Source organism: Trachinotus anak, unplaced genomic scaffold (genome assembly GCF_046630095.1).
Source record: "Trachinotus anak isolate AG129_WGS33_773 ecotype Australia unplaced genomic scaffold, CSIRO_AGI_Tana_v1 ptg000020l, whole genome shotgun sequence".
Classification (NCBI taxonomy): domain Eukaryota; kingdom Metazoa; phylum Chordata; class Actinopteri; order Carangiformes; family Carangidae; genus Trachinotus; species Trachinotus anak.
In genome coordinates, this window is record NW_027273871.1 from 5,033,850 (window position 1) to 5,049,470 (window position 15,621).

The following is a 15,621-nucleotide window of genomic DNA, read 5'->3' on the forward strand; positions in this document are numbered from 1 at the left end:
TTACCAGCACGAGCTGCAGGCCGGTTCAGCACAACACAACCACGATCATGTGACAGCTCTAAAGCACAGATTCCATCACCACATAAGCTCAACACACATTCGCATGTGTTGCGGATGAATTTTTGCATCCAGTATTTTAAGCTCTTTTGCAGTTTAATAACTTAGTTTTACTTTAATGGATGTAAAATAAAGGCAAACAAACTTTTGTTGATTTGTCTGCTGTTGCTTAATAAACTCAGTCATTCAGTTTAGGAATGCACAAAGATCACATGAATCCCTATGCAAACAAAGCCAGTAATTAAGCAATAAAGCTTCCACTCCAGTTCACCTGGGATGCAAAATGGATAAAGCACAATCTCGCTCCTCTTTCCGGCTGTTACATAAATGTTACAACATCTTAGATCAAAACGCTGAAGCTTCATGACAAAGGACAAACCAAATGAAAGAAGCCTGGGTAAGATATAGATCAACACGTATTATCAGGTTTAGTGCAGAAACTTGCACTGTTTCCTTTGCTGACTTACAGTGCATCAAGATTTGATTTTACTTCCAAACATTAGTATAATGTGCAATATATCTAGGCAAATTATGCTGCCACTTTCTGCAGTATCACCTGAAAAGAGGAAGCCCAGTGAATGTTTTTTTTCTGCAGCATCATCTCAAACCCATTCTCCAAAACCTGTATAGATCATTTAGGGTGGAAACTAATGCTGTTTTTCATCAATTAATGAATCTGCAGAATATTTCATTAATTTAGTCTACAAAATACTCGAAAGTATTGAAAAATGCCCAACACAATTTAATGGCCAGGCCCTAGGCTTGGCTGCTTGTTTTCCATAAACAACACTGGGGGGGTTAACTTACTAAACTTATAATAGATTAATCATGTGATTTATAAGGTGAATAATCAAACCAACCTGCATTACAACCTGCTGTATTCCAAGAAGCTGCAGTTCCTAATGCTGATCTGAATGGCCAAAAATCTCAAGTTATCCTTCCATCGCCAGGGATGTCAAGGTAAGAGATTATAAAACAGGTCAAGGGTCAGAAGCTTTAGGTTTATCCAGGTTTATGTGACGACAAAACTCCGTAATGAATCATCCATAAGAGTGACACATAAGAGCTCACTCAAATGATCAAAATGAGAAACTGTACACGACGTAAAAAATGTTTTGCAAACCCAGACACTGACAAATGAAGAGTGCTTGTCACAGCAGTACTTAAAGCAGTCATGAAAAGTCACCATTAAAATCACATGATTGAGTGATTCTTTTATGTTTCCACAGCAGTGAAAGAGCAGGATGGAAACAGTCCCAACCCTGCATGTGTACAGATCTTTACTGCTGCAGCAGTGTCTGTAAATCCAGATCTAGATAGTCATGCCCGCAGTTAAACCTGTAAAGAAAATATAACTACTACTAACAGTTTTAACAGCTTTTATTTTCTTTTACTGAATAACTGCCTTAAAAATAGTAAAAACGCCCATTATAATTTCTTAAGCCCCAAACTGATGCCTTCATAAGGTCTGGTGTTGTAGGGTCAGCAGCCCAAAACCAAACATCTGCTCACTGTCATGATTGAAACAGAAAATCTCCGGATTTGAGAAGCTGCAACCAGCTGATGTTTTTGCTTCAAAAATGATATAAATGATTATTCAATTATCAAGACAGTTGCAGCTCTTAAACTTCATAGAAATTCTTAGATATAGACATCCCATAATTATACCTACTGCATAATTTCCCACCAAAACTTCCCTACCTGCCTATGTCAGCTATATTTATGGGATCCAACTGTGAATTGTAATCTGGTTCCTGTCATCTCCCAGATTAAACCTGCACTCACTTAAAGCTACTCCCTTCAGGACCCCAGGATGGTCCTCGGACCGCTCTTTGAGAACCAGAGGGACAGACCTCCTGCCGGATCAACCTCCTGTACTATGGTCCAGCCCCTGAGCGAGTGTGCAGGTCACACACAACACATAGTAATGGACTGATAAGACCCATATGACCCGTGTTAAATACTGACCAGGCTGGGCCAGGCGAACAGAGGCCAGAGCCGACCTTTAGATCAAATTAGTCAAGACTAGCCTTAGCTTCGAGCTAACCTAAGTGGTAAACAGACAACAGCGTTAGCTTAGTCACAATAATATGAAATAATTCGGCAATATAAAGCTTTAGTAACAAATACGTGTGGTGTTAAATGCTCAATATGAGCCAGTGACAGCCAGTGACACGTCGCCCTGATGATGCTAACAAGCTAATGTTGTCAAGGATGCAGAGGCCGCTGGCTTCGGAGCTCCCAGCCCTCAACACCCCCTCCACAAAACCCCACAGACACAAGAAATTTACCGTCATGTCGGGACGACGGGGGGGATCCCGAGGCCTGCTCGGCCATGGTTTCCTGAGGGGGGGCTTGAAGCAATTACCAGGGCAGTGGGATAAGAAGCTAGGAGTGTCCAAGAAAACAGGCTAACATCACAACTGCTGTGTTAAGCTAGCGACGGGAAGGAGACGCACTTTCCGGTTGGGTTTTCAAAATACAATCCAAATCCAAATGCAAAACAACCAAAAGAGACACACAAGGAATAAAACACATACAAAAAGAGTAAAAATAGATGAAAATGACCACAAAGACAATTAAAATGACACGAAGAGGCACAGAATGATTAAAAATAGATTTTATCCACAAAAAAATGTGCCAAAAGACACTCAAGCCACATAAAAAAGAGACACAAAGGGACTAAAAAAATCAAAACAGATAAAGGCAAAAAAGATTAAAAACAAACACAAAACAAACACAAAGAGACATTAAATAAGAGACACAAAAGAACTTGTCATGTGTGGCCAATTGTTTCATAATCCATCCATGCTTATATGATGTACCAATATAAAAACCAAACATCATGACAACAATAAAACTCTAACAACCACTTTAAAGTCAATTATAACGTTATATTGCCAATTTTTTCTTCACAATTTAACACAATTTGCGCTAATATTTTGAAGGCGACCCGCCTATTTCCTGTGATGTGTTTACCAAATTTAGGTAGCTTTGATAATTCCTGTGTCACCTTTCAAAATAAAAGCATTGTACATTTAATTCTTTTTTTTTTTTTTTTTTTTGGGAAATTGAAAGTATAAAGTTCCACATTCGAATAGATGTTCTCTTTTTTGACACAGAAACTGTTAAGTGTTACTTTTTTTTTAAACAGCTGATACTTGATTAACATAACATATGCAAAGACTGCAGTTCACACAAAAAAACTACAAAAAAGCAGCTGCACAAGGAAAAAAATTATCTGATCCTTAAAGTGAACAAAGTGGCAAAACAAATTAACTAAAAACATGTAGTGGCTTTCAAAAAATATACAAAATATTGCCTTTTATATCTTTAACTTTACTGAGACTGAGTGGGGGACATGACAAAAGTCCCACACTTCAAGTCTTCACACAGATGTATATATTTGGTTAATTTGTTTGACTGTCCCAAATGCATTCAGACACACACACACACACACACACACACACACGGTGTAGTCACTAGAGCATGGCAGTGGGTGGGGATAATGCAGTCTCTGCCCTAAAGTTCCTGCAGTTCACTAAGAAAATTTGAAAGTATCATGCAAATACAACACAAAATGACTCTTGTCATCTCATATCTCAACATCCTCTTTCATCTTCCATTTGCTGAGACAATCACTCCATGTTAAGCCGTCAGCTGTTTTCTGAAAAGGTAAGGCCCATTCTGAGTTTTTGGAAAGGAGAGGTTGATGTGTGGTAAAATAGAGCCTTGGACTCTATCATCATGGATTTTTTTTAGAATAAACAGCCTTGTATGTAAGATAAGTGAATAACAGAGAAATTCATATAAAAAGTAGGCAAAGTATAAGTGCTTTTACACTTCTATGTGCATCATGTGTAATAAATAAATAAATAGACAAATAGAAACGACAACAAAACACCACAATATCCAGCTAGACTCACTTCTTAATCAGCAGTATTTGTTAGACTTGTTGGAAAATGACAGGAAGCTGTTGCAAAGACAGGATGTGGGGCATACAGATAAAAAGAAAAAATAGTATTTACATCATTCTGTTCATAGAGATAAGAAAATAAACATAAACATTTCATTTGAAAGCTGCCCTCTCGTTTCAAGACCCTGTCAAGTGCGGGCTTGGATGCCTCAGCTGAGCGGAGAATTATCTGTAAACGTCTCAGCCCAGAACAAAAACTATCACATTTTGATTAGTGCCAGTGCAGAAGTTAGACTTCCTCACAAGAACAATGTCCCAAGAGGTTGTCAAGAGGCTTGATAGATTCTCAGAATGCTAATGTAAATACCAAAATAACCCAGGACTTAGTCGACGCACTAAAAGGGGAAGTGGTGAATGGTCTTCTTTCCGATCCACAGAGCTGTATACTGAAAAGCAGCAGCTCAGATGTGTTTTTGTCACAAAGTGTGTGGTGTGTTCATCTTTTTTTATTTTTGTTATTTTTGGCTATAATGTGATATCTTTGTTTTGCCTTTAATCTTCTGCGGCGTTGAGAAGAGTCGCCATGAGTCTATTACGAAAATACATCTGGTTCTGGGTGATATTTGGGATGGTTATTGTGAGTCTGGTGATCACCCTCATCTTCATCCTCATCAACAAGTGCCTGTTCAAAAAAGGTAAGTTGGATCTCTGCTCAACACATCTGTCTGTCAACCTGAAGAACCTCAGGGAGCCGAGCGGCAAAATAGTGTCATGAACGTTAAATATAAAGTTGTATAAAGGGAGACAGTGTCTGACACTTTTTTCCTTTACACCTGCATGTATAATTACCAACTCACCAGGGACAGTGTGTCTGATATTCTAGACAGTGTGGTTTTGTCACTGAAACAACATTTAAACCATCATATAAGGAAATGAAATGTACAGAAAATGTGGAAACATTTCTTAGGTTCATGACTTTTTCCTTGGGGAATTTGAACTCATCACAGCAGTATTTCCAAAACCCTGACCCTGCACTTCACCTCAGGTTTTGACCTACACTCAACATCTTCTGTAACTGTATATCGGCAAAGTTCAAGTATTGAAGACAGTCAATCATAAAGGGAAATTTAAAAAAACATCTGACCAGATGTTACATGAAGTCAGAACTGAGCAGTAGGTTATTATCTGCGGTGGATTCGAGGTTTCAGGACTTTATTTGTCCCTTGCAGATCACATGCTGTGAAGAGAAATGTAAACTGACAAGCATCACAAAGTAACTAAGTACATTTACTTAAGTACTAGTGCATTTGTGAGTACTTTACCTGAGTATTTCTGTTTTATACTACTTTATACTTCCACTCCACTACATCAAGTTTACCTTTACAACTGCAGTTACTACTGACTGACTTTTGATAATGATTCTAATAGTATGATCAACAAATACATTCTGATGTATAACAAAACATTATGTCATGAATGTGTAAGATGAACAGAGCTTGAGTGAGTGTGAGACAGTTTATCCTTCACATCTACTTGCACAGCATGTTAGCGCTTCACCAGTGTGTAGATGAAGCCCCCCAGCAGTTATAAAGTAGTTAAAATGATTCCCAACCTTACAAGCTACAACATTAAAATAATGCTTATATATTAATGTATCAATAATTTTACTCTAAATATATATGTTATTCTAAAATAACACATTTGCTCAACAAGTACTTTTAGTTTTGATATATTTTGATGCTAATACTTGCATGTATTTCCACTTAAGCGAATCTTTGAATGCAGGGCTTCAATTAAAAATAAAGTATTTTTACACTTTGCTCTTTTTAGTGAAATATACCCCCAAAGAGAGGATGTGAGCAAGAAAACAAGCAAAAGTTTATCTGCCTAAATTTAGACAAGTGGAGTTCATTAAACACCAGTGTTTCACCTGTTGAGACAAGAAATTTAGAAAAGAATTACAGAAAGCAGTCAGTGGCCAGAATATACAGTCTATAGGTTCCAAATATCTCACTTTTTCTCACCTAGTGCAGTTGGTTTGAGGTTTGTGTGCTGACATTTTCAGATAACCACATTATTGTCTTCAATACAAAGGATGGTTTGGCCCACACTACGCAGTAAAAAGATGACTATTGTTTCTGTTTACTCTGTACGTATGTCATCTGTTGTAAGTCTGTCGGTTCTGAAAGGGGAATCCCTCCTCTGTTGCTCTTGCTGAGGTTTCTTGCTTTTTTTCCCCATTTAAGTTTCCTGAGGGGAGTTTTCTTTACCCTAACAGAAGGTGTAAGAATAGAGGCTGTTGTTTGCTGTACAGACTTTAAAGCCCTTTGAGGCTAATTGGCTATTTGTAATTTTGGACTACGTCAGTTAAACTGATTTCATCTAATTACTCCGTAAAATCTGAACAGATTTTCCTGGAACCACGTCACTGGTGAGAAGTAGTTCCAGTAAAAACTCTGTCACGGTCTGAGCCATACATTTTCAGATGCAACGTCTCAAAATAAAAGAGGAACTACAAATTCAGTTTGACATAAGCTTTACCCGACTTGACCTTGACAGTGATTCTGTGATCAGCGTGTGCAGTTTTTGGTGCACATGTACATAATCACACTACTGGTTCTTAGGTTTTTGTACCAACAGTATTAACAGTTACAGAAATGGGAGTTACACCAGCTTGTGTGTAAATGTGAATGTTTATTGTTAGATTTCTTCATGCATGTCCTATTTAAGCTGAAAGTAATAAATGTAGGAGGCCCTAGTATTTCACCTGGTGGAGATCTAATTCCTCATAGCAAGCTAAGCCTTTACCGCAGCAGCAGCCTGAGTTTGGATCTGGACGGTGCCTTTTGCTACAAGCAACCACACTCCCTTGAGTTTCATTTTCAGTAGCAATAACTACCTGTTTTTTGGTTTACTGAAAAACCAATATGTTGCATATTACAGGAAGGGAAACCAAAGCATGACAAAGTTAGACTGTCATTGTGACTGTGAAAGTATTACTCTGAGGGCTTCACTGCAAACCAGAGGAAAAACTATTATAATTGTATGAATTGCTATTATTAGGGGTACCCTCTGGATTTGATTAGCTTAGATGAAACTTTAATGATCCCCGGGGGGAAACTGGGCTGCAGCGGCAAAGACGGGGGCTTAGTCGTGGTTTAGAGCATGGATAGATGTAGAGCAAATAAAGGGAACAAACACAACAACAACACAAGTAACAATCATAAGTAATAGTACATGTGGACATAAAAGAAGATTATACATATGAAAGCATGAATAATGTGTGTACATCATAAGTAATAATAAACTATGTCTATTGTTAGCTGAGGCAAATATAAGGTCCCTCGTAATACAGTGGTAAAAATCCTGTTCTACTCATTTCTGTCCCAGTTTGTAACAACATAATCCTAGGCCCTGCTCAGCTGTTAATGAGGTCGCTGAAATAAAGTCCCACTGGTCTTCCATAATGCTTGAAGATTTGCCATCAAGATTTTTAAAAATTTCATTAAAGAGTTCTTTTTTCTGTACAGTTTCACTCTAATGCCTGCTCTCTCTTGTTTTTCCATAGGCAAACACAGACTCTCACAGCTTCAGAGGGGAGCTGCCTTCAATATCGAGTAATACATGAATATAGATTTTCACATCTAATATTGAATACGTGGATTTGCTATGGATTATTAACAGTTCAGTTGTAGTGTACTGTGCAGGAAGAGTAACTGTCTGACACTGTGGAAAATACTTGCTAAAATATAGCTCTGAGAATTGATGACTCTCTCATATCTGTCTGTTAAATGTGAAGCTACTGCCCAGAGATGTTTAGCTTAGCTTAGCATTAAGACTGGAAGCAGAGGGAAACAGCTAGCCTGGCAACAAAACCCACCTCCCAACATGTTCCTCAAATTCAATTCAGTCAAAAGCTTTGTAGTTTCTTTTGTGAGTGCTTCTGTCAGTTTATGACATTTAGCCTGCAAAAGTCTAGGGCTTATGGAAAATAGTGCCGTGGGAATGAAAATATTGATTAAACAACAACATTACATTGTTTTTTGGTCCGAGGCTGGATTTTTAGTTGTTAGTAGACAGGCGACAAATCTCAAAGGGCTTTCCAATGAGGTTTTCTTAGTTCTGAAACAAAAGCTAGTTATGGTTTCACTTCGGCATCAGATTTCAAGAACCACATTCTAGGATCACTTCTACATACTATTTCATTTTTAGTGTTATTATTACCCAACATCCATAATTCACAACAATTAAATGGTACTGAAATATGTCCATTATTTTAAATAACAACTGCAATTTTCATAGTATTTTTTTGTAAAAGAAGAAAACCTGGTGGTTACAGCTAGTCTATTAACCTATTCTAGAAATATTTTAGCTAAACCAGTTTAGCTGCTGTAACTTGTTTGTTTTTACATCATAGTTGGATTTAGCTGCTGCTTCATTCATGTGGGAAGATAAACTTATTATTAACATGGTGGGTGATCAAAATAGATTTTTCAGTCACAAGAAAAAGGTAAGAAAAAGCGACAAATTTAGCTTAAGATAAGGCTAGCTGTGGCTACATCAACAGCTAGCTTGAATTCAGTGGTGTCCTTTTTTAGCTCTATTTTGTAGTTTTACAAACTTCAGATCAAATTTTATATAGTAAAACAAATGTCAGAAAGTGAGATTGTATTCTTAGCTCCGTGTTGCTCGAATGTGTATGGTTTCTTTTACCTTTTAGCTTCGTAGAGCAGATAAATACCTCCCACAGCCTCAGACATGCTAACAGATTAGCTTATTAGCAGTCGTGCTAACTCGGTCTGCCAAGAGTATGCCTGAAATAATCTGGCACATTACCTCCAAACTGCATCTTCTGATTGACTTTGTATGTAATTAAGCCTCCTCTAAAATAATATTAATAATATTAATGACCATTGTCATCGTAAACACTTGAACCTGATGACAAATAGTTCTGTATATTTTCATGAAGTCTGCTCTAGCTGTCCGTTTCCCAGTTTCCAGCCTTGATTTAGTTTTATTTGTATGGGACCGTGTATGAGATTAAACATGTTCCCATGTTATCAATACATTTCATGTATTGTGCAGTAGCTGTGTAGTTATTTTAGAGCTCATTGTCGTTTGCAGTGCCTTGTGCGGCTGTGACCAGCTGCTGGCTGTAGTATTGATCTTAACCCTGTCTCCCAAAATGTGCAACTGTGCCTTAAAGGTAGATTTTTCACTCTGTCCTGACTAAAACAATATTGACTTCAACATTTCTCTTCTGAATTTCTCAGGAGCAACAAATACCAGGAAAGAAACATTGACACCGTCATTCCTCCGCTGCCTCCTCGGACACAGTTTCTCACAGCAGGCAAGGCTCTGTTGGATCTCTGAATGGATCACATGATGCAATGCTTCCCCCTAGAATCTCCCCTCCTCCTCTAACTAAACCACACAATCTCCACTCATTTTTACCACATCTTCACAAGAACTGGACAGAAAACCTCACACAATCTGCCATTTGACAGCAACCCAAAATGTAAAAGACAAAAAAAGGATTATATTTGTGGTATCTCATGAGTTTGGCCTGACAAACCAAACAAACATGACCACTGATGACAGTAAAATTAGACAACATAAAGGGTAATGAAACTCAGCCTTGTGTGAACCGTACTGAGATCCAAACCCAAACTGCACCTTCTAATCAGTGGTAGAAGAAGTACTCCGATCCTTTACTAAAAGGTCCCATATGTTACACTTTTCTGGTGTTTTATTTTCAGTTTTGATATCCATAAAAAGATACATTTGTGGTTCTTAATACCAAAAACAGCCTCAGTGTAGTTTTATATCTCTTTCAGGCCTCTCACTCTAGCAGAAACAGGCCAGTCAGCTGACTGTTTTCTCAGTGAGCAAATAAAAATATAGCAGATTTCAGGTAAACACTTAGAGAAATCAAATCCTGCAAGGTTGGACACTGGGTCTAGGTGGGCCGTGCAGGGGCGAAGCTGAGACATCAGTTACAGAAGCCCAGATAGCTCATTTTGAGGCTCAGTCTCTGAATACAAGCTGGGTGCATTCTATGATAATTTGATAGTATTAATACAGCACCTATGCCTGCTTTATAATAATAAAAAAAAGTCATGGGAGTCTAACTCTCTACAATATGGGACTTATAAGTAAAAGTATTAATATCATTCTGTGAAACACTATTATAAATAAAAGCCCTGTATTGAAAATTACTTGGAAAATTTACTTAAAGCACTAAAAATGAAATTACTCAGTGCAGAAAATCCTCCCTGTGACTGTTACTCATGTATTAATGTGTAAGCAGCATGTTACATTTCTCCTGGCTATTTTCTTAATTAATCAATTGATTGTTTGGTTTGTGAAAATTCATTCATTCATCAAGTCAAATCTAATTAAATTCTACATATCTTTAAAATCGATTCATGTGGTTATTCGTGGTCAGTTAGTTTTGATTGATTTATTGATTTTCCTTCAGTTACCACAGATCGACTCGTACAACAAGCCAATTAAATTGCTATCACTGTCCATTGTTGCATCGATCTATCTCCAGTAAACTACTTTGTTGTTTGATACTTGATACTATAAAGAACTTTGCCTGAGTTTGAAATTTGTTGTTTCAGAGGCCCAAAGCTATGAAAACCTGGCTGAGGCACCTGACCATGTACACAGCATCCATGGTCATGATCAGTTCACTGACAACCGTGAACACAACATTGATGACTATGAGGAGGCTCTGCCCGAATACGAGGAGGCTCTGCCCGAATACGAGGAGGCCCTGGACCAGCAGCCCGACTATGTGAAGGTGGAGGATGAGGAGAAGACCTTCCTTTCTCTTCCACCATATAAGATTCCAGCTCCAGTAGAGGACAATACTTCCACAGAGGACTATGACGACATTGGAGATGAAGCCGAAAACCAGGGTGAAGAGGACTATGACGATGTTGGATAAAACCACAAGAGAACAGGAGAGAGATTAACCTGAATGACACTTTTGACTTTCTGATCTGGATCCTGCTGAGCAGAGAGATCAGAACGACTTTGCCTTACCGCAGATTTCATTTTTGATCATTTGTATTTTTTAATATTATTCATGAACAAGGAAATAGGAGGTGGAATTATCCGTGCACCGGCTTGAGCACAAAGCACAAAGAACAGTACTGAAGTGGCTGAAATCTGCTGGAAGTGTAAGTGGTAGTCAGACAGCTGGTTAAGAGGTTAGACTCTACTCATCTTGTGTGTCAGCATAACTTTAAACCAGCATTGTTGACTTGCTACAAACCAGTCGCATTTGACTCTCAACAAGCGGTTATATAACATATGTTACAACAATCAGTAATTATAATTTATTTCTTATGAAAAGTATCTGCTGATCAGTCAGCAAATAAAATAAATACATACAATTAATACTTTGTATGTTTCAGGGTTAAAATTAATATTTTAATCTGGGTGGTTTAACTAACCTAATTTTCAGTTAAAATATCCAGCAGAGGCTCAGCGACGTCCGGTTGAATCCTCACTCAACCTTGACAAATACTGTTTGAAAGCACAAAGCTTCGCAGTTGTATCTGTGTGAAGCTGCTTTTATCACCTCAACAGTTTTTTTTTTATTTCACAACATGAGATCATGCAAAACAGAGCAGGAAAAATCAACATCTTTAAATAAAAATAGACAAGAAATCTTATTTTCTTATGGTGTTTGAGCTTCTGTAAAGTTTGTTCAGAATCTCTAGGTTTAATTCTGACTCTAAAGAGTTACCTATCAACTTTGCTTCAGTTATGTCATTTTCATGCTTGTGCTTGTCAAAGGGGATTTAAAGGTGAATACAATATGTTTACTTGAGTAATAATGAATTTGGCTGACCCCTCATCAGTTGACAACATCAGAGACAACTTCTCTAACTGCAATGAAGTGAACTTGTCCCTTGACTTCCCCTCTCACACGTTCTGTTTGGATAGATTGAAGTAATTTTGTAATAGAGTCATTAGGGCGAAGTGTAAATGTTATGTCTTTGCTGAATGAAGCCTGGACTGGGAAACAGCAGGGATTTTTGGAAATGTTCTAACTTTAAATTCGACTGGTGTCTGATGGAACAGAAGCAGCGTGGTTCCCTGTCAGCCTGGATTACTGGAGTCTGGTCAGAATGAAATATATTCAAGCTGCATGGCAAGAACCTTTAGCTGTGTTATTTGATCATTGTGTGACTTAAGGATACAATACAGTGGCCAATTTGACTTTTAAGGGTACGTTTGTATATATTCTTTTTTTTACTGTTAAAAAATCACATGAAAAGACAATCATTTGAATCTACTAACAAGTGTTGTCTGTGTATTCAAAGCCTGATTTAACTTATCCCTCTGTGCCATAGAGTTCTGTTGAAGAATTAAAACCACATAAGTGAGCCACACTGTTCCAGTGGGTGACATTTTCTTTAATTACCATAAACACACAAGCTGTAGTTTATTTGTAGTCAGTCCCACGTACAACATCCTGCTGCCCCAAATACTCACAGGGGCACCTAATGTGCATTAATCTGAAAATAGTCCCCATCACATGCACAATTTTCTTTATTTTGAGTATCACTTGCTATAAATTACAGAGCGCTGCTGTTTTAAAACTCATTGTTTAGCCTTTTTTTTAAAACTCATTGTATATTTTTGACAGATTTCATCTTCAGTAGAAACCAATGGGCACAGGTAGGATAGGGAAGTTGAAAAGTATTGAGAGACAATCTTTTACGTTGTTGTTTTTTGCCTTTTTGTGTGATTTGTTGACAATCACACCAATATACTCCCTTATACTCCAACATATCTTCCAGCTTACCAAGTTAGAGACTACATTTGTTATTATAAAGATAGTTTTTGAATGGGTCTATACATTAGGTTAAGCCTTGCTTTTGAATTCCTGCTGAGAGCTGGAGAGGTCAAGGGACTGTCTGAAGGAAGCCTCCTCTCCTGTCACCAGACGCTTGGATAATGTCCCATCTCCTGATTATTGACTCGGTGCATCCTGCACAAACACACCCTCTTGCTGTCTGTTCATTCAGCATCATGGCATCAGAGTTTCACTGTTTTGTTCATTCACAAAAGTGCACATCATAACCAAACAACCCGTAGTTTTCCAATTATTTATTTTATTTCTCAATGAAATTACTACTAATGTCAATTTCACATCTAAAATTCTCCCCAGGGCATGAACCAAACTTTGAAGCTCTACTGAGGCCCAGGACAACCTTTCAGAACAATCTTTCAAAGCTAGAACACTTCTTAACTTAAAACCTTTTTTTTTTTTTTTAAATATCTGGAGCCAGAAGCAGACACAGGAACTCAGCTGCAGTGTTAAAGGTTTTTTGATGGTGAAAAAGGTTGTGGGGAGATGAATGGAGAGAATGGGGCTGAGGCATGTGAAGAAAGGCTGGAGAGGTAGGGGCAAAGCCCGGGGAGGCTGGCAGGAGAGGTGGGAACGTGGAGGAGATGGTCGGCAGGCAGCAGCTGGAGGGAAACGGAGCAGGTCTGGCACCGGTGTCCTGGAGCACAGGAGAAGCAGAGTTTACTGAGCACACGAGGAAACTCGAAGAGAAAAAAGGTGAAGATCACTGAGTGGCTGAGGGCGTTGCTACCACTTCAACAGGCGGACAATCTGGAGAGTGGAGTGCAGGTGAAGGGCTGATTGCACACAGGTGTGCAGAATTTCTAGGAGCCAGGAGAGGTAAGCACATAATCTCACACACACACACACACACACACACACACACACACACACACACACACACACACACACACATACAGACAAACCAGGAGGCAGCGACACGCAGGGAAATACAGGGAAACACAGGGAGAAAGCTGGTTCACGGCCGGGGCAGTGGCAATTTTTAATATCTTTTGTTTCCCAATTAAACATTAACGTTCTATTCTCGAGTGTAATTTGCCTCAATTGTTCGTCTTTTTTTGTTTCACTTTTGAATTTATTCTCTTCCTCTTTAGTTGGTAGACTTTCGTTTTAATAGCAGGTTTTTTTTTAAGCCTTGTCAGAATCATTTGTGTATTAAAGCTACTAAATTATGATAAACAGTATTCTTGTCTCGAGTTATTGAGGAGATCATATGGGAACAAACTGCTGATTTAATTAACGCCTGCACTGTAGTTATGAGGAATGTAAGAGCATAGAACTGGTGAGAATTTCAGAGTTGCCGAGACATCTGAAATGATCATTCACATATTCTGGGAGACGAGGGGTCTGTTTGCAGCAACTGCCAAACCTTAAAAGGCCGTATTGTTTGGTAAGAAAGGCAGTGCTCTCTGTTCATGGCTGACTGGTCCACGACACATTTCTTCAATCCACAAAAATAAACATGCGCCTTGTCTGCTGAAACCAGAGTTTATTCACATAACCTCTGTTTGGCAGCGGCTGCAGCAGCAGTCAGCAGAAGTGGTGAGGTGGGTCTCCCGCTGCCAGCCATGCAAGCAGACACCAAACCTGGGTTCATTTCCTGACTGCTCAACAGAGCTGTCAAAGGCAGTGACAGTCAGTCACATCCTGCTTCGAGCAAAAGCACCAATGCAATAATGTAAAAATAGCAAGTGTAAAGCCTGTAGTGTTGTGTCCATGAAACCAGTCTGAGACGACTTTTGCTTCGTGACATGGTGCATTATCATACTGGAAGTAGCCAATAGAAGAAGTAGAAGAAGGTGAATTGTGGTTGTAAAGGGATGTACATGGTCAGCAACAATACTTGGATAGGCTGCAGCATTCACATGATGACGTCCCCCATGACAAGAGCCCACCACCACCAAACTGGACTGTTGAGGCGGTGCAGGCTGGGTCCATGGATTCATGCTGCTGATATCAAATTCGGACCCTACAATCCGCTCCCTCCGCAGAAATCCAGGTTCATCAGACCAGGCTGTGTTTTTCCACTGTGTGTCCACTGCAGCTTCATGTTTCTGTTCTTGGCTGGGAGGAGTGGAACTGTTTGATGTGTTGTGCATGCTGAGATGCTTTTCTGTGCTCACCACAGTTGTAAAGAGCGGCCGTCTGCTTTACCATCGTCTCTGTCAGCTCCAGTCAGTCCAGCCTCTCTCCTCTGACCTCTCTCATCAACGAGACATTTCTGATCCTCTGCTCACCGGATGGTTTTTGTTTTTCACAGTCTAGAGACTGTTCTTTGTGATACCACAGTCAAAGTCACTGAGATCACATCTTGTTTTTCCATTCTGATGTTTGATGTGAACGTTAACTGAAGCTCCTGACCTGTATCTGCAGGATTTAGCGCATTGCATTGCTGCCACATGATTGGCTGATTGGATAATTGCATGATTAAGTAGGTGTACAGGTATTATTAATTAAGTGCTTCGTGAGTGTATATTTAGTTTAGTCTAGTGGTTCCTAACCCAGGGTTGGGCCCCTCTTAGGGGTCTTAAGATAAGCTTTAGTGGTCATGAGATAATGAATGGGAAAGGAAAGAAAAAAACATGAAGCAAAGTTCTAATAAAAAGAGTAAGTAATTAATAAAGGGTTCTAATTTTCTTGATGTCTAATAAGCTATCAGCAGCACTTTACCAGAAGACAAGTGGTCAAACAGCCCGTTGGTGGCTGTAAAGAGCTAAAACCACACAGAAAGTACGATGCCGGAGGTGGATTTTTC

The 15,621-nt window shown here is 38.9% G+C and overlaps 2 protein-coding genes across 2 annotated transcripts in view; one reads left to right on the forward strand and one right to left on the reverse strand.

Moving 5' to 3' along the window:
• The window catches only part of rabep1 (rabaptin, RAB GTPase binding effector protein 1), a 28,566-nt gene extending 26,055 nt beyond the window's left edge, over positions 1-2,511 (reverse strand). Inside the window, exon 1 of the mRNA XM_071505928.1 lies at positions 2,349-2,511. Coding sequence (XP_071362029.1) covers positions 2,349-2,394 — 46 coding nt within the window. The 5' untranslated portion in view covers positions 2,395-2,511. The remainder of the gene's footprint in view (positions 1-2,348) is intronic.
• A 1,092-nt stretch (positions 2,512-3,603) lies between these two features.
• Positions 3,604-12,385, forward strand: LOC139637314 (uncharacterized). Its single transcript, XM_071505929.1, has 5 exons — positions 3,604-3,732; positions 4,550-4,668; positions 7,542-7,590; positions 9,247-9,323; positions 10,600-12,385. Exons 2-5 carry the CDS (start codon positions 4,557-4,559, stop codon positions 10,926-10,928), a joined length of 567 nt encoding a protein of 188 aa, XP_071362030.1. The 5' UTR covers positions 3,604-3,732; positions 4,550-4,556; the 3' UTR covers positions 10,929-12,385.
• The last annotated feature ends 3,236 nt before the right edge of the window (positions 12,386-15,621 follow it).